This window comes from Bufo bufo, chromosome 2, assembly GCF_905171765.1.
Source record: "Bufo bufo chromosome 2, aBufBuf1.1, whole genome shotgun sequence".
Lineage (NCBI taxonomy): Eukaryota > Metazoa > Chordata > Amphibia > Anura > Bufonidae > Bufo > Bufo bufo.
The window spans coordinates 119,736,214-119,750,342 of record NC_053390.1 but is presented as its reverse complement, the minus strand read 5'-3'; the positions used below and the strand labels follow the sequence as shown (position 1 = coordinate 119,750,342).

General features: G+C 47.9%; 1 protein-coding gene across 2 annotated transcripts in view; it reads right to left on the bottom strand.

Annotated features, from left to right (window-relative positions):
• RAD17 (RAD17 checkpoint clamp loader component) overlaps positions 1-14,129 on the bottom strand; it is a 67,575-nt gene that overhangs the window by 21,108 nt on the left and 32,338 nt on the right. For both annotated transcript variants that reach the window (XM_040421486.1, XM_040421487.1), the window contains 5 exons: positions 13,190-13,301; positions 9,718-9,912; positions 3,913-4,001; positions 2,591-2,737; positions 1,097-1,243 (listed from right to left, as the gene is read on the bottom strand). In XM_040421486.1, coding sequence (XP_040277420.1) covers positions 1,097-1,243; positions 2,591-2,737; positions 3,913-4,001; positions 9,718-9,912; positions 13,190-13,301 — 690 coding nt within the window. The remainder of the gene's footprint in view (positions 1-1,096; positions 1,244-2,590; positions 2,738-3,912; positions 4,002-9,717; positions 9,913-13,189; positions 13,302-14,129) is intronic.

The window sequence follows — 14,129 nt, the reverse complement described above, 5'->3', positions numbered from 1 at the left end:
GGTAACAGGGGGGACTTCTGGAAGTAGCAGATAAGGTGACACTGTAGCTGGCGGGTAACAGTGGATTTGAGATCCACTGTTCCTCCTTGTCTTCCAGAGGTTGGGAACGAGCAGCAGGCTTGGGGACCCACTGGTCTCCCCCCTCAAGTGTGGAGAAAACAGGTGGTTGGAGGCCGCCTGTAGTCCGATCGGAAAAATAAAAAATGAAAGAAAATGTTTTTGGCAGACCTGCAGGAAACAATGTCTGCCTCCTACAGACACTAAGCTAAAACTGATTAGCTCAGTGTCTGCAGGAGGGGTATAGCTGAGAGGAGGAGCTAACACTTTTTTGCTTAGTGTCGCCTCCTAGTGGCAACAGCTATACCCATGGTCTTCTGTGTCCCCCAAAGATACGAGCGAGAAAGGGTTAAGCACTTCCTCCTTGTTGGTGTCATCAGAAATTAATACAGAAGACATGGCTTCTCTTATCAGTAGAATGAAGTGTTTTAATGGCGTACCTCAATACAGTGCATCTGCTTGTATGTGACCAGTTCAACCTGCAGTAACCGGCACAGTCATGGACTACAGCATTGGGGCTGCAGTGTTTCAAGTGAACGCTGCAGCCCATTTTTATCAGCTAATAGGTGGGTAAATGGGTGGGCCATTAGTATTACATCCTGGGAAAGCCCTATAAAGAGAGGCTGTCACCTCTCATGACATGTCAGTTTTAGTAAATACTTGCATTCCCCATAATATAAGAATTCTGTATGCTTTGCCGCTCCTCTATTTTTCCTACTATAAATTTATCAATAAATTGCCAACTGGGTGTTACCATTTGCCTTGTTAAAGAAGGGTGTCCTTGCACAATCTGTCAGCATTGATTGGATAAAGTCAGACTGTACAGGAACCCCCTCCCCCCCCTGGTAATACGCAACTGGCGATTTATTAATAAAGGTCTTGTAGGAATAACGGAGGAACAGCACACCATAGAGTGCCCAGATTTGTTATTTCATGTGGAAAACAATTATCTACTAAAACAGACAAGCCAGGAGAGGTGACAGCTCCTCTTTAAGTGGAGTCTGTATAAAAAACATACTCTAATACATATTCTACCAACCTTTTTATTTACAAGAAGCCATTGTGGCTTATGTAGAGGTCGGAATCCAACTCCTGATTGACAACTGGCAAAAGCCCTGGAACTGTTGGCGTGTATGATCCCTCTGCTCGCCACCGAGGAGCTATATACATTCAGCGTGGATCTGACCTGCAGGGTGTAAACACATGAAATGAATAAAAAACACTGTACGCTGACATGCAAGGGATCCTGACCAAACTCAAGAATAAACCAAGTTGGACCTGATAAACGGCTAAGAGTATACGACTGTATTACACAGTACTGTAATGGTAAAAGAACAAAAAGCCTATGACTGGGTGACCCCTTCAGTGTTTTACCACATACAGCGACACGCTTGTGTTCTGTATCTGATTTTGCCGCCCAGTCCCTGATTTTGCCGCCCAGTCCCACTAAAGTCAATGTAGCTGAACTGCAAAACAGACATATTGTAGATCTACTAAATAAGAGATCACTCCAACAACATATGTTATTTTGAGGCTTCTCATATAGCATAAGCGGCAGACTGCACAACACAGATGATCTCAGGTCTTTAAGGCATTTAAAGGGAACTCCCGTAGAATGGAATAGAGAGAGCTGGATGTGTGGGGCCAGCTTTATGTTCATTGCGACCGTGAGACGGCACCCTGTCAATATGCCATAAATGTCCTGATCGGAAATACTCCTTAAGGCCTCATGCACACGACCGTTGTTATGTTCCGTTCCGCAAAATGGGGTTCCGTTGTTCCGTGATTCATTTTTGTTTCCGTGTGTCTTCCTTTATTTTTGGAGGATCACCAGATGAAGGAAAGTAAAAAAAAAGTCTAAGTCAAGTTTGCCATGCAAATGATATGAAAAAAACGGACGCGGACGACAATCTTGTGTGCCTCTGCGTTTTTTCACGGTCCCATTGACTTGAATAGGTCCGCGAACAGTTTTCCTTGAAAAAAATAGGACAGGTTATATTTTTTTGACGGACTGGAACCACGGATCACGGACGACAAACGGTGCAATAGCCGAGTTTTCAACGGACCCATTGAAAGTCAATGGGTCCGCAGAAAATCACGAAAAACGGAACGGACACGGAATAAAACAACGGTCGTGTGCATGAGGCCTTAAGCGTGTGTTCACACGGCAGAATTTTCTGACAGGACAATCCACGGAAGAAATCACAGGTTGACCTTTGTTTTTGTGCTGCTTATTTGCAATTAACAAATTCCACGGGACTGCATGCAGATTAAGCCATTTTCAGTTAGAAAGGAGACATGCTGCTTTTTCCCCTCCACATGGTGTGGATTTCCCACTGAAAACAATGAAAGGCAGACGGTAAACAGGCTCCACACTTATTTCGGCGTGGAAATCACACTGAACTATTTGTCGCAATCTGGCATGTAAGTATACCCTAAGCAGAGTGTATACTATTAACCATCATCTCTATACAGTATCTGTATGTAGTAAACCAAAGATTGTAATAATGAATGCGCAAGTAAGACTCCTTACATTCCAGTCACCAGTCAGAACGTCGGCAGCACTGAGATAATCGCTGGCTCGTACAACATCATCAATATCGGAGAAGAAATCTAAATAGTTTTGGTGAAGATATAAATTAAATAATTCACTTCGCATGTGAGACTTCTCTACAACGGCCTGTGGAGTAAACACAAGAGAAACATTATAGTAAACTGAAATGAATACCAAAAATTCTGGAACATAAAAACTAGATTGACGGCAAGAATTGGGTGAAAGGAGCAGTGAAGGCAGTTATCACAGAAAAGACAGATCACTTAAAGCATCATGATCTTTCCTACAAACTCTGCATTCACCAATAGTACAGTGTGTACATGAGGGATAACACTATTTCTGGCTATTACACCACTTGTATCTGGCATTCTTTAACAGTTTTGTGCTTGCCGAATATCTAGTTAGCAGTTCTCACAGACCTGTCGGGTGGAGACTAGCTATCAGCCACTGCACACACAAAGTAGAGGAGAATCTCCTTCCGTATTGTCTTACAGTCACTAAGAAGCAGCCAGGATAATGGAGAACATTACAGAAAAGTACTGACCTGTATGTGTGTGAATAAAGCACTTGTGCTGAGCTATAAGCTATCTATGCAGCTGTGCAGTCTCTCTTTGCCTGTCTCCTCAGCTCCTGCTCACCCCTCTCCATAGACTTGAATTGACATGTGTAATAGGATTCTCCTGCAGAGATTGGGGGGGGGGGGGGGGGGGGCGGGGGGTTGCTGTACTACTTTGTGTGAAAAGTTAAGGCTGGTTTAGACTGTCCAAATGTGTGGCTAACAGCTGATCACGTTTTGCTCGTTCATCAGGTGATTGTCAACACATTTAACCCTCATGCAGACGTCCGTGGAACACGATCCGTGAGATACCGGACTGGCATTGCAGGAGTGCACGGCATCATTGGTTGCTATAACCCGTGTGCTTCGTGCCGCTGCTGTACAGTAATACACTCGTATAGATCATACGAGTGTATTACTGTACTGCGGCACAAAGCGCACGGCGTCATAGCAACCAATGAAGCTGTGCGCTCCTGCAATGCCAGTTTGGTATCTCACGGACAGTGTTCCAAGGATGTCTGCATGAGGCTTTAGATTGTCAGATTAATGGTCGTTGCCTATAATCTGGACGATTATTGGCTCGTCTAAATCCACCTTTAGTGACCATTTAACATTTACCTGTTTGAGCGATCTTATAACCCTATTAGGTCAATTGTTGCCTCATCCAGCACATATTCAATAACCATTATAAGTTACCCAGATACAAATATAAGAGCATCACTATTGTTTAGCAATGATTCCTTACCTCTGGAAGAACAAGAAGCAGGTCTCTGTCATATTGCGATAAATGTGTTGGCAATTTATGGTAGCCCAAGTCAGCTTCTGGAGCCTCCCCTAAAAGAATTACACGTTTCAGTGGTATTGCACACAGTGGCCCAGATTTACTAATCCTATGGAGCCTGCCTGGAAACCGGTCTGAGACATGGCAGCTCCCCTACACTAGGTCTATTGTCCTATATTCTATTAGGGTCCTTACACTTTACACACCCTATACAATTCTATGGCACTGTTCTGCACCTTGGTCAGTTGGTAGCGAGTCCATTCCTAACCTATATGAAATGGTTTCAGTAATGTAACAGGTCCATGCAGATTTTATCCAGCCACAGGCTTGGGATACATGCTTCGTTACCGATTTATATAGTACTCCGTATCAAGGTGCATCTCCGAGCCTCCGGGACTGTGACAGTGCTGTTGACAGTTTACCGGAGCTCAATGAGATGCCACACTATGTTGCCGAGCAGCATCTCTAACAACTTCCTCCACGAGGACTGCAGGTGCATGCGCAGTGATGAGCGCTGGACGTCGGGGCCGCTGTGCATTTTTTAAAGACTATGATCTCTCCTGCTTGCTCTTGTTTGGGGCATATATTGTTTTGGACTTGTCTTTACTTTGATCAGTAAAATGCTTCTAATGAATATGCAAAGTATATAATTTACATATTTAATGATCACATGACACCTGGGTGCCTATAAATGTTTAAGCTGTATGTACTATATTAATGCTTGAGGAAGACTACATGCATTGGAAACGTCCCCCTGCTGGGTGAAGGACAATCACCTTCTTTTCACTGCAACATGGAGTTCTTCATATCTAATCCTATAGACGGCATATGCTAGACCTGCACCAGATCCATCACAGGGGCTCAGGCTGAATGATAAATGCGGTGCAGGAATACACACTCTAGCTCTATACTAACTATTGATGGACTTACTTTGAAATAGAATCTTATGCCATTTTTGGGGTGAAATTGCACATTATAGGCCCCGTCCTCTGTCGAGCAGATTAGAAAGAAGTGTAGAAATCCTAGTTGTGTCAAAATTTTTGGACAGCTTTTGGGCACAGATACATTAGCAAATCTGAGCCAGTGTTTTTAGGAAAACCACCACTGCATTTCTTTGAGCCGGCAGAAAGGTGACGTTCCTCCTTTACATTTCCCATTCAATAATGGCTTTGGATACAAACACTGCATGAAAACTGCCACAAAAGCTGCAGTGTTTTTCCCCAAAAAAATGGTGCATGTGAAACCACTAGGGATGAGTGAACTTGTGTTTTCACGTTCGGTGTACAAGGGTCGGGTTCTCCAAGAATTCCGTTTTGGATTCCGCTATCATGAAAACTGAACCACCTAGAAACCACCCTAAAATAGTATGTCACCAAAAGATCGCTCTAATCCTGTCATGTGGTTAACTAGTGATTCTCAGCTGCGTGGTGACAAACTCAATTTTATGGACTGGGCTAATTATTACAATTCTATACTGAAACTGAATGCTTTTTCCATGTGATTATGCAGCTAATTTTCCTCCTTTATTAAGAAGCTGCATTGTTAGACATATACCTTAATTTTGACAGCCCCATAAAGAGTGTCTTTTGTCCTTGAATTTATTCTACTGTCCTTATAAGCAAGGCAATACCCACTGTACCTGGATGTGGAGTGCTGCCAGATACATGTGCAGTGCAGCCCCAATATCTTTACATGGAAAAAAAGTCATTTGATTTACTGGAATGGAAGACAACTACAGCAATTATGCTGTTTAAAAAAAATAAAAATTGATTTTTGTACTTGGCGTAAAATTTGTTTCTCTTCCAGTCATTGGGGGACACAGGCTTGACCATGGGTATAGCTGTTGCCACTAGGAGGCGAACACTAAGCACAAAAGTGTGAGCTCCTACCTTCAGCTATACCCTTCCTACAGGGACTAAGCTAAATCAGTTAGTGCAAAAGCAGTAGGAGCAAGACAATAAAAAATAAAATAAAAAGACACTATGTACAAACCCAGAACCACATAGGGCAATTTTCTCATTCGTATCATTGGGGGACACAGGCTTGACCATGGGACATTGCAGAGCAGTCCCAAGGGTGGGCATAACAAGAAACCCTCCTGCCAATCAGAGAACCGCCGTCTGCAAAACTGTACGCCCCATAGAAGCGTCAGAAGACGCAAAGGTGTGTACTCTGTAAAACTTGGAAAAGGTGTGCAAAGACGACCAGGTAGCCGCCTTGCATACCTGAAGGGCAGAAGCCCCGTGATGCACTGCCCACGAGGCCCCCACTGCCCGAGCAGAATGAGCAGTAACCCGGAAGGGTGGGGCCCGGTCACCAACACGGTACGCTTCCACAATGGCCAAAACGAATACATCGGGAAATTGAAGTTTTCAACGCCGCCAGCCCTCATCTTGGCCCCTCTGGAATCACGAACAGGGAATCCGTCCGCCGGACAGATGACGTCTGGGACAGATAGATGTGAACGGCTCGTACCAAATCCAGAGTGTGGAGCGACTGCTCCCGAGAATGAGACGGGTCAGGACAAAATGAAGGGAGAATAATCTCTTCATTTAGATGGAATGCCGACACAACCTTCGGAAGGAAGGACTGAACAGGGCAAAGGACTACTTTGTCCTGAAGGAGGATCAGGAAAGGCGACTGACATGAAAGAGCCGCAAGTTCCGAAACCCTACGGATGGACGTGATTTCCTCCAAGAAGGCCACCTTGTAGGACAGGAAGGAAAGCGACACCTGCTGCTAAGGCTCAAACGGTGAAGACTGGAGAGGGTTGAGCACTAGATTAAAATCCCAAGGATCCAACGGAGGACAGAAAGGGGGCGCAGCATGTGCCACCCCCTGCAGATAAGTCTGAACCGCCGAAAGCAAAGCTAAATTCCGCTGATAAAGAATGAAAAGAGCAGAAACTTGCCCTTTGAGGGATCTGAGAGCCAGCCCCAAGTCCATGACCGACTGACAAGAAAGAAAGAGTCGTGGCAACAAGAAACGAATGGGAGACAGCTGGTGACGCTCGCACTAACTAAAGTAGGACTTCCAGGTCCGGTGGTAGATTTGGAAAGACGTCGTCTTTCTGGCACGAATCATGGTCTGGACCACAGCATCCGAGAAACCCCGAACCCTTAGTACATTGGCTTCAACAGCCATGCCGTTAAATGTAGCGACCCTAAATTCGGGTGGAAGATCGGCCCTTGCGACAAGAGGTCCTCCCGAAGAGGAAGACGCCAGGGTTCGTCGGCGAGGAGGGTGACTAGAGAGGCGTGCTATCCTCGGCGTGGCCACGAGAATGACCGGCAGGCCATGAGATCCACCTCCGGCTGACCCCATCGCTCGCAGATGTCTAGAAAAACCTGCGGGTGAAGAGCCCATTCGCCGGGATCAAGACGCTGCCGGCTGAGGAAGTCTGCGATCCAGTTGTCGATTCCGGGGATGTGAACTGCCGACAGCCCCGGAAAATGGTTCTCCGCCCAGCGGAGGATCAAAGCTGTTTCCGCCATGGCTGCCGGGCTCCACCCTGGTGATTGAGGTACGCCACCGCCATGGAGTTTTTGGACTTAACTCAAACCAGGCGTCCCCACAGAGAGACTAATCGCTCTCAACACCAGAACGTTAATTGGGAGAGAGCTCTCCTCGCGTGACCAGATGCCTTGAACAGAGAGATTTCCCAACACTCCCCCCACTCCCCCCCCCCCCCAACCCCTGAGGCTTGCGTCTGTTGTCAACACCGTCCAACGGAGAGGAAGGAACAAGCGGCCCGACGTCAGCATCGGGAAGACCAACCACTACCTGAGGGCCCGACGGGGCAGGGGCAGAGAGACGTATGGGCTGATCCAGGGAAGCTGGGGAACAGTCCCAGCTGGACAGAATGGTTCGCTGAAGAGTTCTGGTATGGAACTGAGCATAGAGAACTGCTTCGAAGGCAGAGACCATGTAACCCAGAGCCAGCATGCAGTGACGAATGGGAAGAGAACAGGGCCGCAACAATGGGAGAATCTGAAGATGGAGAGTGGATAGTTTCACCGGTGGAAAGAGTACCTTGGCTTGAAATGTGTCAAGCACCATGACCAGATAGGTCAGCCGCTGCAATGGATAAAGACAGGAAAGGAGGATGAGGGGGGTAGGTTAGACCCTGTATTAGGGATCGACCGATTATCGGCCGATATTGAGGATTTTGAACGTTATCGGTATCGGCATCTATTTTGCCGATATTCCGATAACGTATTTGGAACACAGAACGCGCTGCTGACAGCGCTCTCTGTGTTCCCTCAGCAGCACAGGGGAGAAGGAAGCAGTGTCTCCCTCCCCCTGTGCTGCTGCTGCCGCCAATAAGAGGAGAGAACATAAGAGGAGGGGAGGGGCTGTGGCCACTGCGCCACCAATGAAGATAAGTCTTTCATTCATTCATATACAGGAGGCGGAAGCTGGCTGCAGAATCACATAGCCGGCTCCCGACCTCTATGAGCGATAGCTGCGGTCCGCGGTAGTTAACCCCTCAGGTGCCGCGGATCGCAGCTACCGCTCATAGAGGTCGGGAGCCGGCTATGTGATTCTGCAGCCAGCTCCCGCCTCCTGTATATGAATGATTGAGAGACTTATCTTCATTGGTGGCGCAGTGCGCCCCCCCCCAGTATTAATCATTGGTGGCGCAGTGCGCCCCCCACCCCCATCGTAAAAACATTGGTGGCGCAGTGCACCCCCCTTCCCCCCACCCAGTATTACTCATTGGTGGCAGTGGCCACAGGATCCCCTCTCCCCTGCTCCTCCGATCGGAGCCCCAGCTGTGTAATCCTGGGGTTCCGATCGGTTACCATGGCAGCCAGGACGCTATTGAAGCCCTGGCTGCCATGGTAAGCTCCATGTTGCTGTGTGCACTATGCACAGAGCAGCAGGGACAGTGTGAGTTCCTATTCACCCTGATAGAGATCTATCAGGGGGAATAGGACAAGGGTTCTAGTCCCTAAGGGGGTTAAAAGTTAGTAAAAAAAAAAAAAAAAACACAAAAATATTAAGTATAAATGAAAAAGATTTAAAAAAAAATAAATAAAAAAAATACACATTAACAATAAACAAAAAAAATACACATTAACAATAAACATATTAATTTTCAGCAGATTTGTGTAGGAAATGTATTTTTTTCTCAAAAATGAAAATTCCCAGAATATCGGTATAAATTATCGGCCTGAAAGTTCACAAATTATCGGTATCGGTCCTATAAAAATCAATATCGGTCGATCCCTACCCTGTATGAAGGGAAAACAGCGCTTACCCAGCTTGTGTCCTTCCACGCAGCATGTCCAGAGGAGCCTTGTCAGCATCCCGCCGCAGGTGCATTTAAACTCAGGATGTGGGCGGAGGCAGCAAACAGCGTTCGGAATCACCCAGCTGACGGGCGTGTGAGCGGGGAGAACTCATGCCCCGCCCCCAAAATTTAGCTGACACTAAGCTAAGGGTCCATTCACACGTCCGTAAGTGTTTTGCAGATCTGCAAATTACGGATCCGCAAAACACGGACACCTGCAATTCCAGCCCTATTGAAAGTGAATGGGTTCGCAAATTGCGGAACGAATATGGACCCAAATTACGGACATGTGAATGGACCCTAAAACGGATTTAGCTTAGTCCCTGTAGGAAGGGTACAGCTGGAGGGAGGAGCTGACACCTTTAAGATTAGTGTCCGCCTCCTAGTGACAACAGTTATACCCATGGTCAAGCCTGTGTCCCCCAATGATACGGATGAGAAATATTGAAACCACAATGCCCAAAATAACTTACTTTTACAGTGGAGTATTTTCCCCAGTGCTCGGAACAAGAAAAGAGAAGCATCTTTGCCTCCAATGGCTTGAACAACGTCTGTTTTGTCTCCTACTTTATCAGATTTTTTTGAATTTTTTAATTTCGATGATGTTTTTGACACCTTTGATGGTTTCCCCTTCTTCTTAGACCACAAGTCTCTTGGCAAAGAAGAATCTGTGAGATAAGATGCAGTTTCAGGTTGCAGAATATTTTGAGGGGAAATATATACCGTATTTTTCACCCTATAAGACGCACCGGCCTATAAGACGCACCTAGGTTTTTTGGGGAGGAAAATAAGAAAAAAAAAATTTTTAACCAAAAGGTGTGCTTTTGGTGGGTTTGGAACTAATGGTGGTCTGTGGATGACGGACACTTATGGGGGGGAATCTGTGGATGACGGACACTGTTATGGGGGGGATCTGTGGATGACGGACACTGTTATGGGGGGGATCTGTGGATGACGGACACTGTTATGGGGGGGGGATCTGTGGATGACGGACACTGTAATGGGGGGGGATCTGTGGATGACGGACACTGTAATGGGGGGGGATCTGTGGATGACGGACACTGTAATGGGGGGGGATCTGTGGATGACAGACACTGTTATGGGGGGGGGATCTGTGGATGACGGACACTGTTATGGGGGGGGATCTGTGGATGACGGACACTGTTATGGGGGGGGGATCTGTGGATGACGCACACTGTTATGGGGGGGGATCTGTGGATGACGGACACTTATGGGGGGGGATCTGTGGATGACGGACACTGTAATGGGGGTGGATCTGTGGATGACAGACACTGTTATGGGGGGGGGGTCTGTGGATGACGGACACTGTTATGGGGGGGGATCTGTGGATGACGGACACTGTTATGGGGGGGGGGATCTGTGGATGACGCACACTGTTATGGGGGGGGATCTGTGGATGACGGACACTTATGGGGGGGGATCTGTGGATGACGGACACTGTAATGGGGGTGGATCTGTGGATGACAGACACTGTAATGGGGGTGGATCTGTGGATGACAGACACTGTAATGGGGGGGGATCTGTGGATGACAGACACTGTTATGGGGGGGGGATCTGTGGATGACAGACACTGTTATGGGGGGGGATCTGTGGATGACAGACACTGTTATGGGGGGGGGGATCTGTGGATGACAGACACTGTTATGGGGGGGGGGATCTGTGGATGACAGACACTGTTATGGGGGGGGGATCTGTGGATGACGGACACTGTTATGGGGGGGGATCTGTGGATGACGGACACTGTTATGGGGGGGATCTGTGGATGACGGACACTTATGGGGGGGATCTGTGGATGACGGACACTGTAATGGGGGTGGATCTGTGGATGACAGACACTGTAATGGGGGTGGATCTGTGGATGACAGACACTGTTATGGGGGGGGGGATCTGTGGATGACGGACACTGTTATGGGGGGGGGATCTGTGGATGACGGACACTTATGGGGGGGGGATCTGTGGATGACGGACACTTATGGGGGGGGGATCTGTGGATGACGGACACTTATGGGGGGGGGATCTGTGGATGACGGACACTTATGGGGGGGGGATCTGTGGATGACGGACACTTATGGGGGGGGGGATCTGTGGATGACGGACACTTATGGGGGGGGCTCTGTGGATGACGGACACTTATGGGGGGGGATCTGTGGATGACGGACACTTATGGGGGGGGGATCTGTGGATGACGGACACTTATGGGGGGGGGGTCTGTGGATGACGGACACTTATGGGGGGGGGATCTGTGGATGACGGACACTTATGGGGGGGGGGATCTGTGGATGACGGACACTTATGGGGGGGGAGGGATCTGTGGATGACGGACACTTATGGGGGGGGGGGATCTGTGGATGACGGACACTTATGGGGGGGGATCTGTGGATGACGGACACTTATGGGGGGGGATCTGTGGATGACGGACACTTATGGGGGGGGATCTGTGGATGACGGACACTTATGGGGGGGATCTGTGGATGACGGACACTTATGGGGGGATCTGCGGATGACGGACACTTATGGGGGGATCTGTGGATGACGGACACTTATGGGGGGATCTGTGGATGACGGACACTTATGGGGGGATCTGTGGATGACGGACACTTATGGGGGGATCTGTGGATGACGGACACTTATGGGGGGATCTGTGGATGACGGACACTGTTACAGGGGGGGGATCTGTGGCTGGCACTGTTACAGGGGGGGGGGATCTGTGGCTGGCACTGTTACAGGGGGGGGGGGGGGGATCTGTGGATGGCACTGTTATATATGTGCCATCCACAGACCCCCCACCCCAGAACAGTGCCATCCACAGACCCCCCCCCACCGCCAGCCCATAACAGTGCCACCCACAGACCCCCACCCCTTAACTGTGCCATCCACAGATTCCGTGTGCCCCCCCCCGCCATACAAATATAAAATGTATTATTGAATTAAAAGTTATTAAACATGCCCCCCTCACTCCTAATAGCTTCTGTATAATGCCGGCAGGCGGGCCGGTGCGTCACTCACTGACGTCAATTGCCTGCGCCGCCTGCTTCATTCATAAAGTAGGCGGCGCAGGCACGTGACGTCAGGGAGTTGCGCTGCCGCCCGCCCAGCCTGCCTGCCGGCATTATACAGAAGCAATTAGGATATACGGTACTATTAGGAGTGAGGGGGGGCATGTTTAATAACTTTTAATTCAACAATACATTTTATATTAGAATACCGAAGCGGTGGGGCGGGGCTATAGTACAGTGACCGCACCGCCCCACCGCTATTGCCGGCCCCCAGCTCCTCCTCCCAGTCCCTCCCTCGGCCCCCGCTCCGTACATCGGATCCAGCGATGTTTAACTGTCAGCATTCGCCCCATAAGACGCAGGGGCATTTTCCTCCCATTTTTGGGGAGGAAAAAGTGCGTCTTATGGGGCGAAAAATACGGTATATCAACTTGCGTGCGGAAAATTTAAGCTGGACATAAGTGAAATTTGTGAAATGTTGTGTACTCTGCTGGTATTGTAATATGCTGTGTATTTTCTGTCAGAAAATTTGCTGCCAATATGCAACATGTGCATTCACCCTTATGCTCCATGAACACACTGGGAGTCATTTATCAAGATCTGCATTTGTACGATGGTTTTGACATTCTCCTATGGAGTTGGAGGATGCACTTAATTTATGACACGGTGCACAGGCATAAATTATGGTAAATGAGCTGGGGCCAATGTCCCCAGACCCTTTTTGAGAGGTGGTGAGGGTAGCCTTGTAACACCGCTTGCGCCTACATTTAGGCGCAACGTGGTTTGCTACTTTTCTTTTTTACACAAATTTCCGCCATAGAGCATCATAGTTGATGGCCACAGTTGTGTTTTAGCTGTGTGTCTGCATCAAATCCACCCTCTCTGCAGGTACCATTTTCAGGACTGACTAAGACAAGTTTAATCTTACCTTTAAGTGCCGAGAATTGTAGACTGTTAATAGCGCTTCTAATATCCCCTGAACATCCAGAACATAACATCTCTAGAGCTTCCTTATCAGGAACAGCAAACTTCCCTCCGCTCTGAAACAGCATGGAACAGCAAGGAGCACGTCACAAAGCAGCTCAATGTGCCACTTACTTATTACCCAATCTTTATAGACTTCAAATATATTAACCCTTAGGAGAGGAGTATTTTGCGCCTTCCTGCAAAATTTTACCCTTTGGAATGCTGCATTCTAAGGTTAAAGGATTGTCTGAACTTGGACATTGGGGGCATATCGCAAGGATATGCCTCCAATGTCTGATAGGTGCGGGTCCCACCTCTATCCTTAGAAGGGAGCCTGCAAAGTGACGCACGATGCATGCGCGGCCGCTCTCCATTCCTTTCTATGCGAGTGCTAAAATTAGCGCTGGTTCGGCTATTTCCGTAAAAGGTAGTGAATAGAGCAGTGGCCACACTTGCGCGGTGCTCTTCCCATTCATTTCAATAGGAGCCCGTCACTTTGCGGGCACCGTTCTAAGGATAGTGATATGCCCCCAATGTTCACGATGAGACAACCCCTTTAAGGCCACACATACACTGGATTTGCATGTAGCATTTTACAGTACCAGCAAAGTGGATGAGATTTTAAGAAATCTCATTCACATGCTGAAAGAAAAATTCTGCATTGTAAATTGTCCTGCTGTACGGATTTTCAATCCACAACGTGTCAATTTTTGTTACAGATTTAGACCACACATTCTACCCTTTGCAATGTAAAAGGGAATCCATGGAAAACCTGCCCCATGTGGCCATACCCTAAGGGTGGTGTCACACACACAACTTTGGGATGCGGTTTGTGATGCAGTTTTTTCACCCAAAGCTAGCAGTAGAATGTGTCATCAGAAAATGACCTTCTCATTTTTATG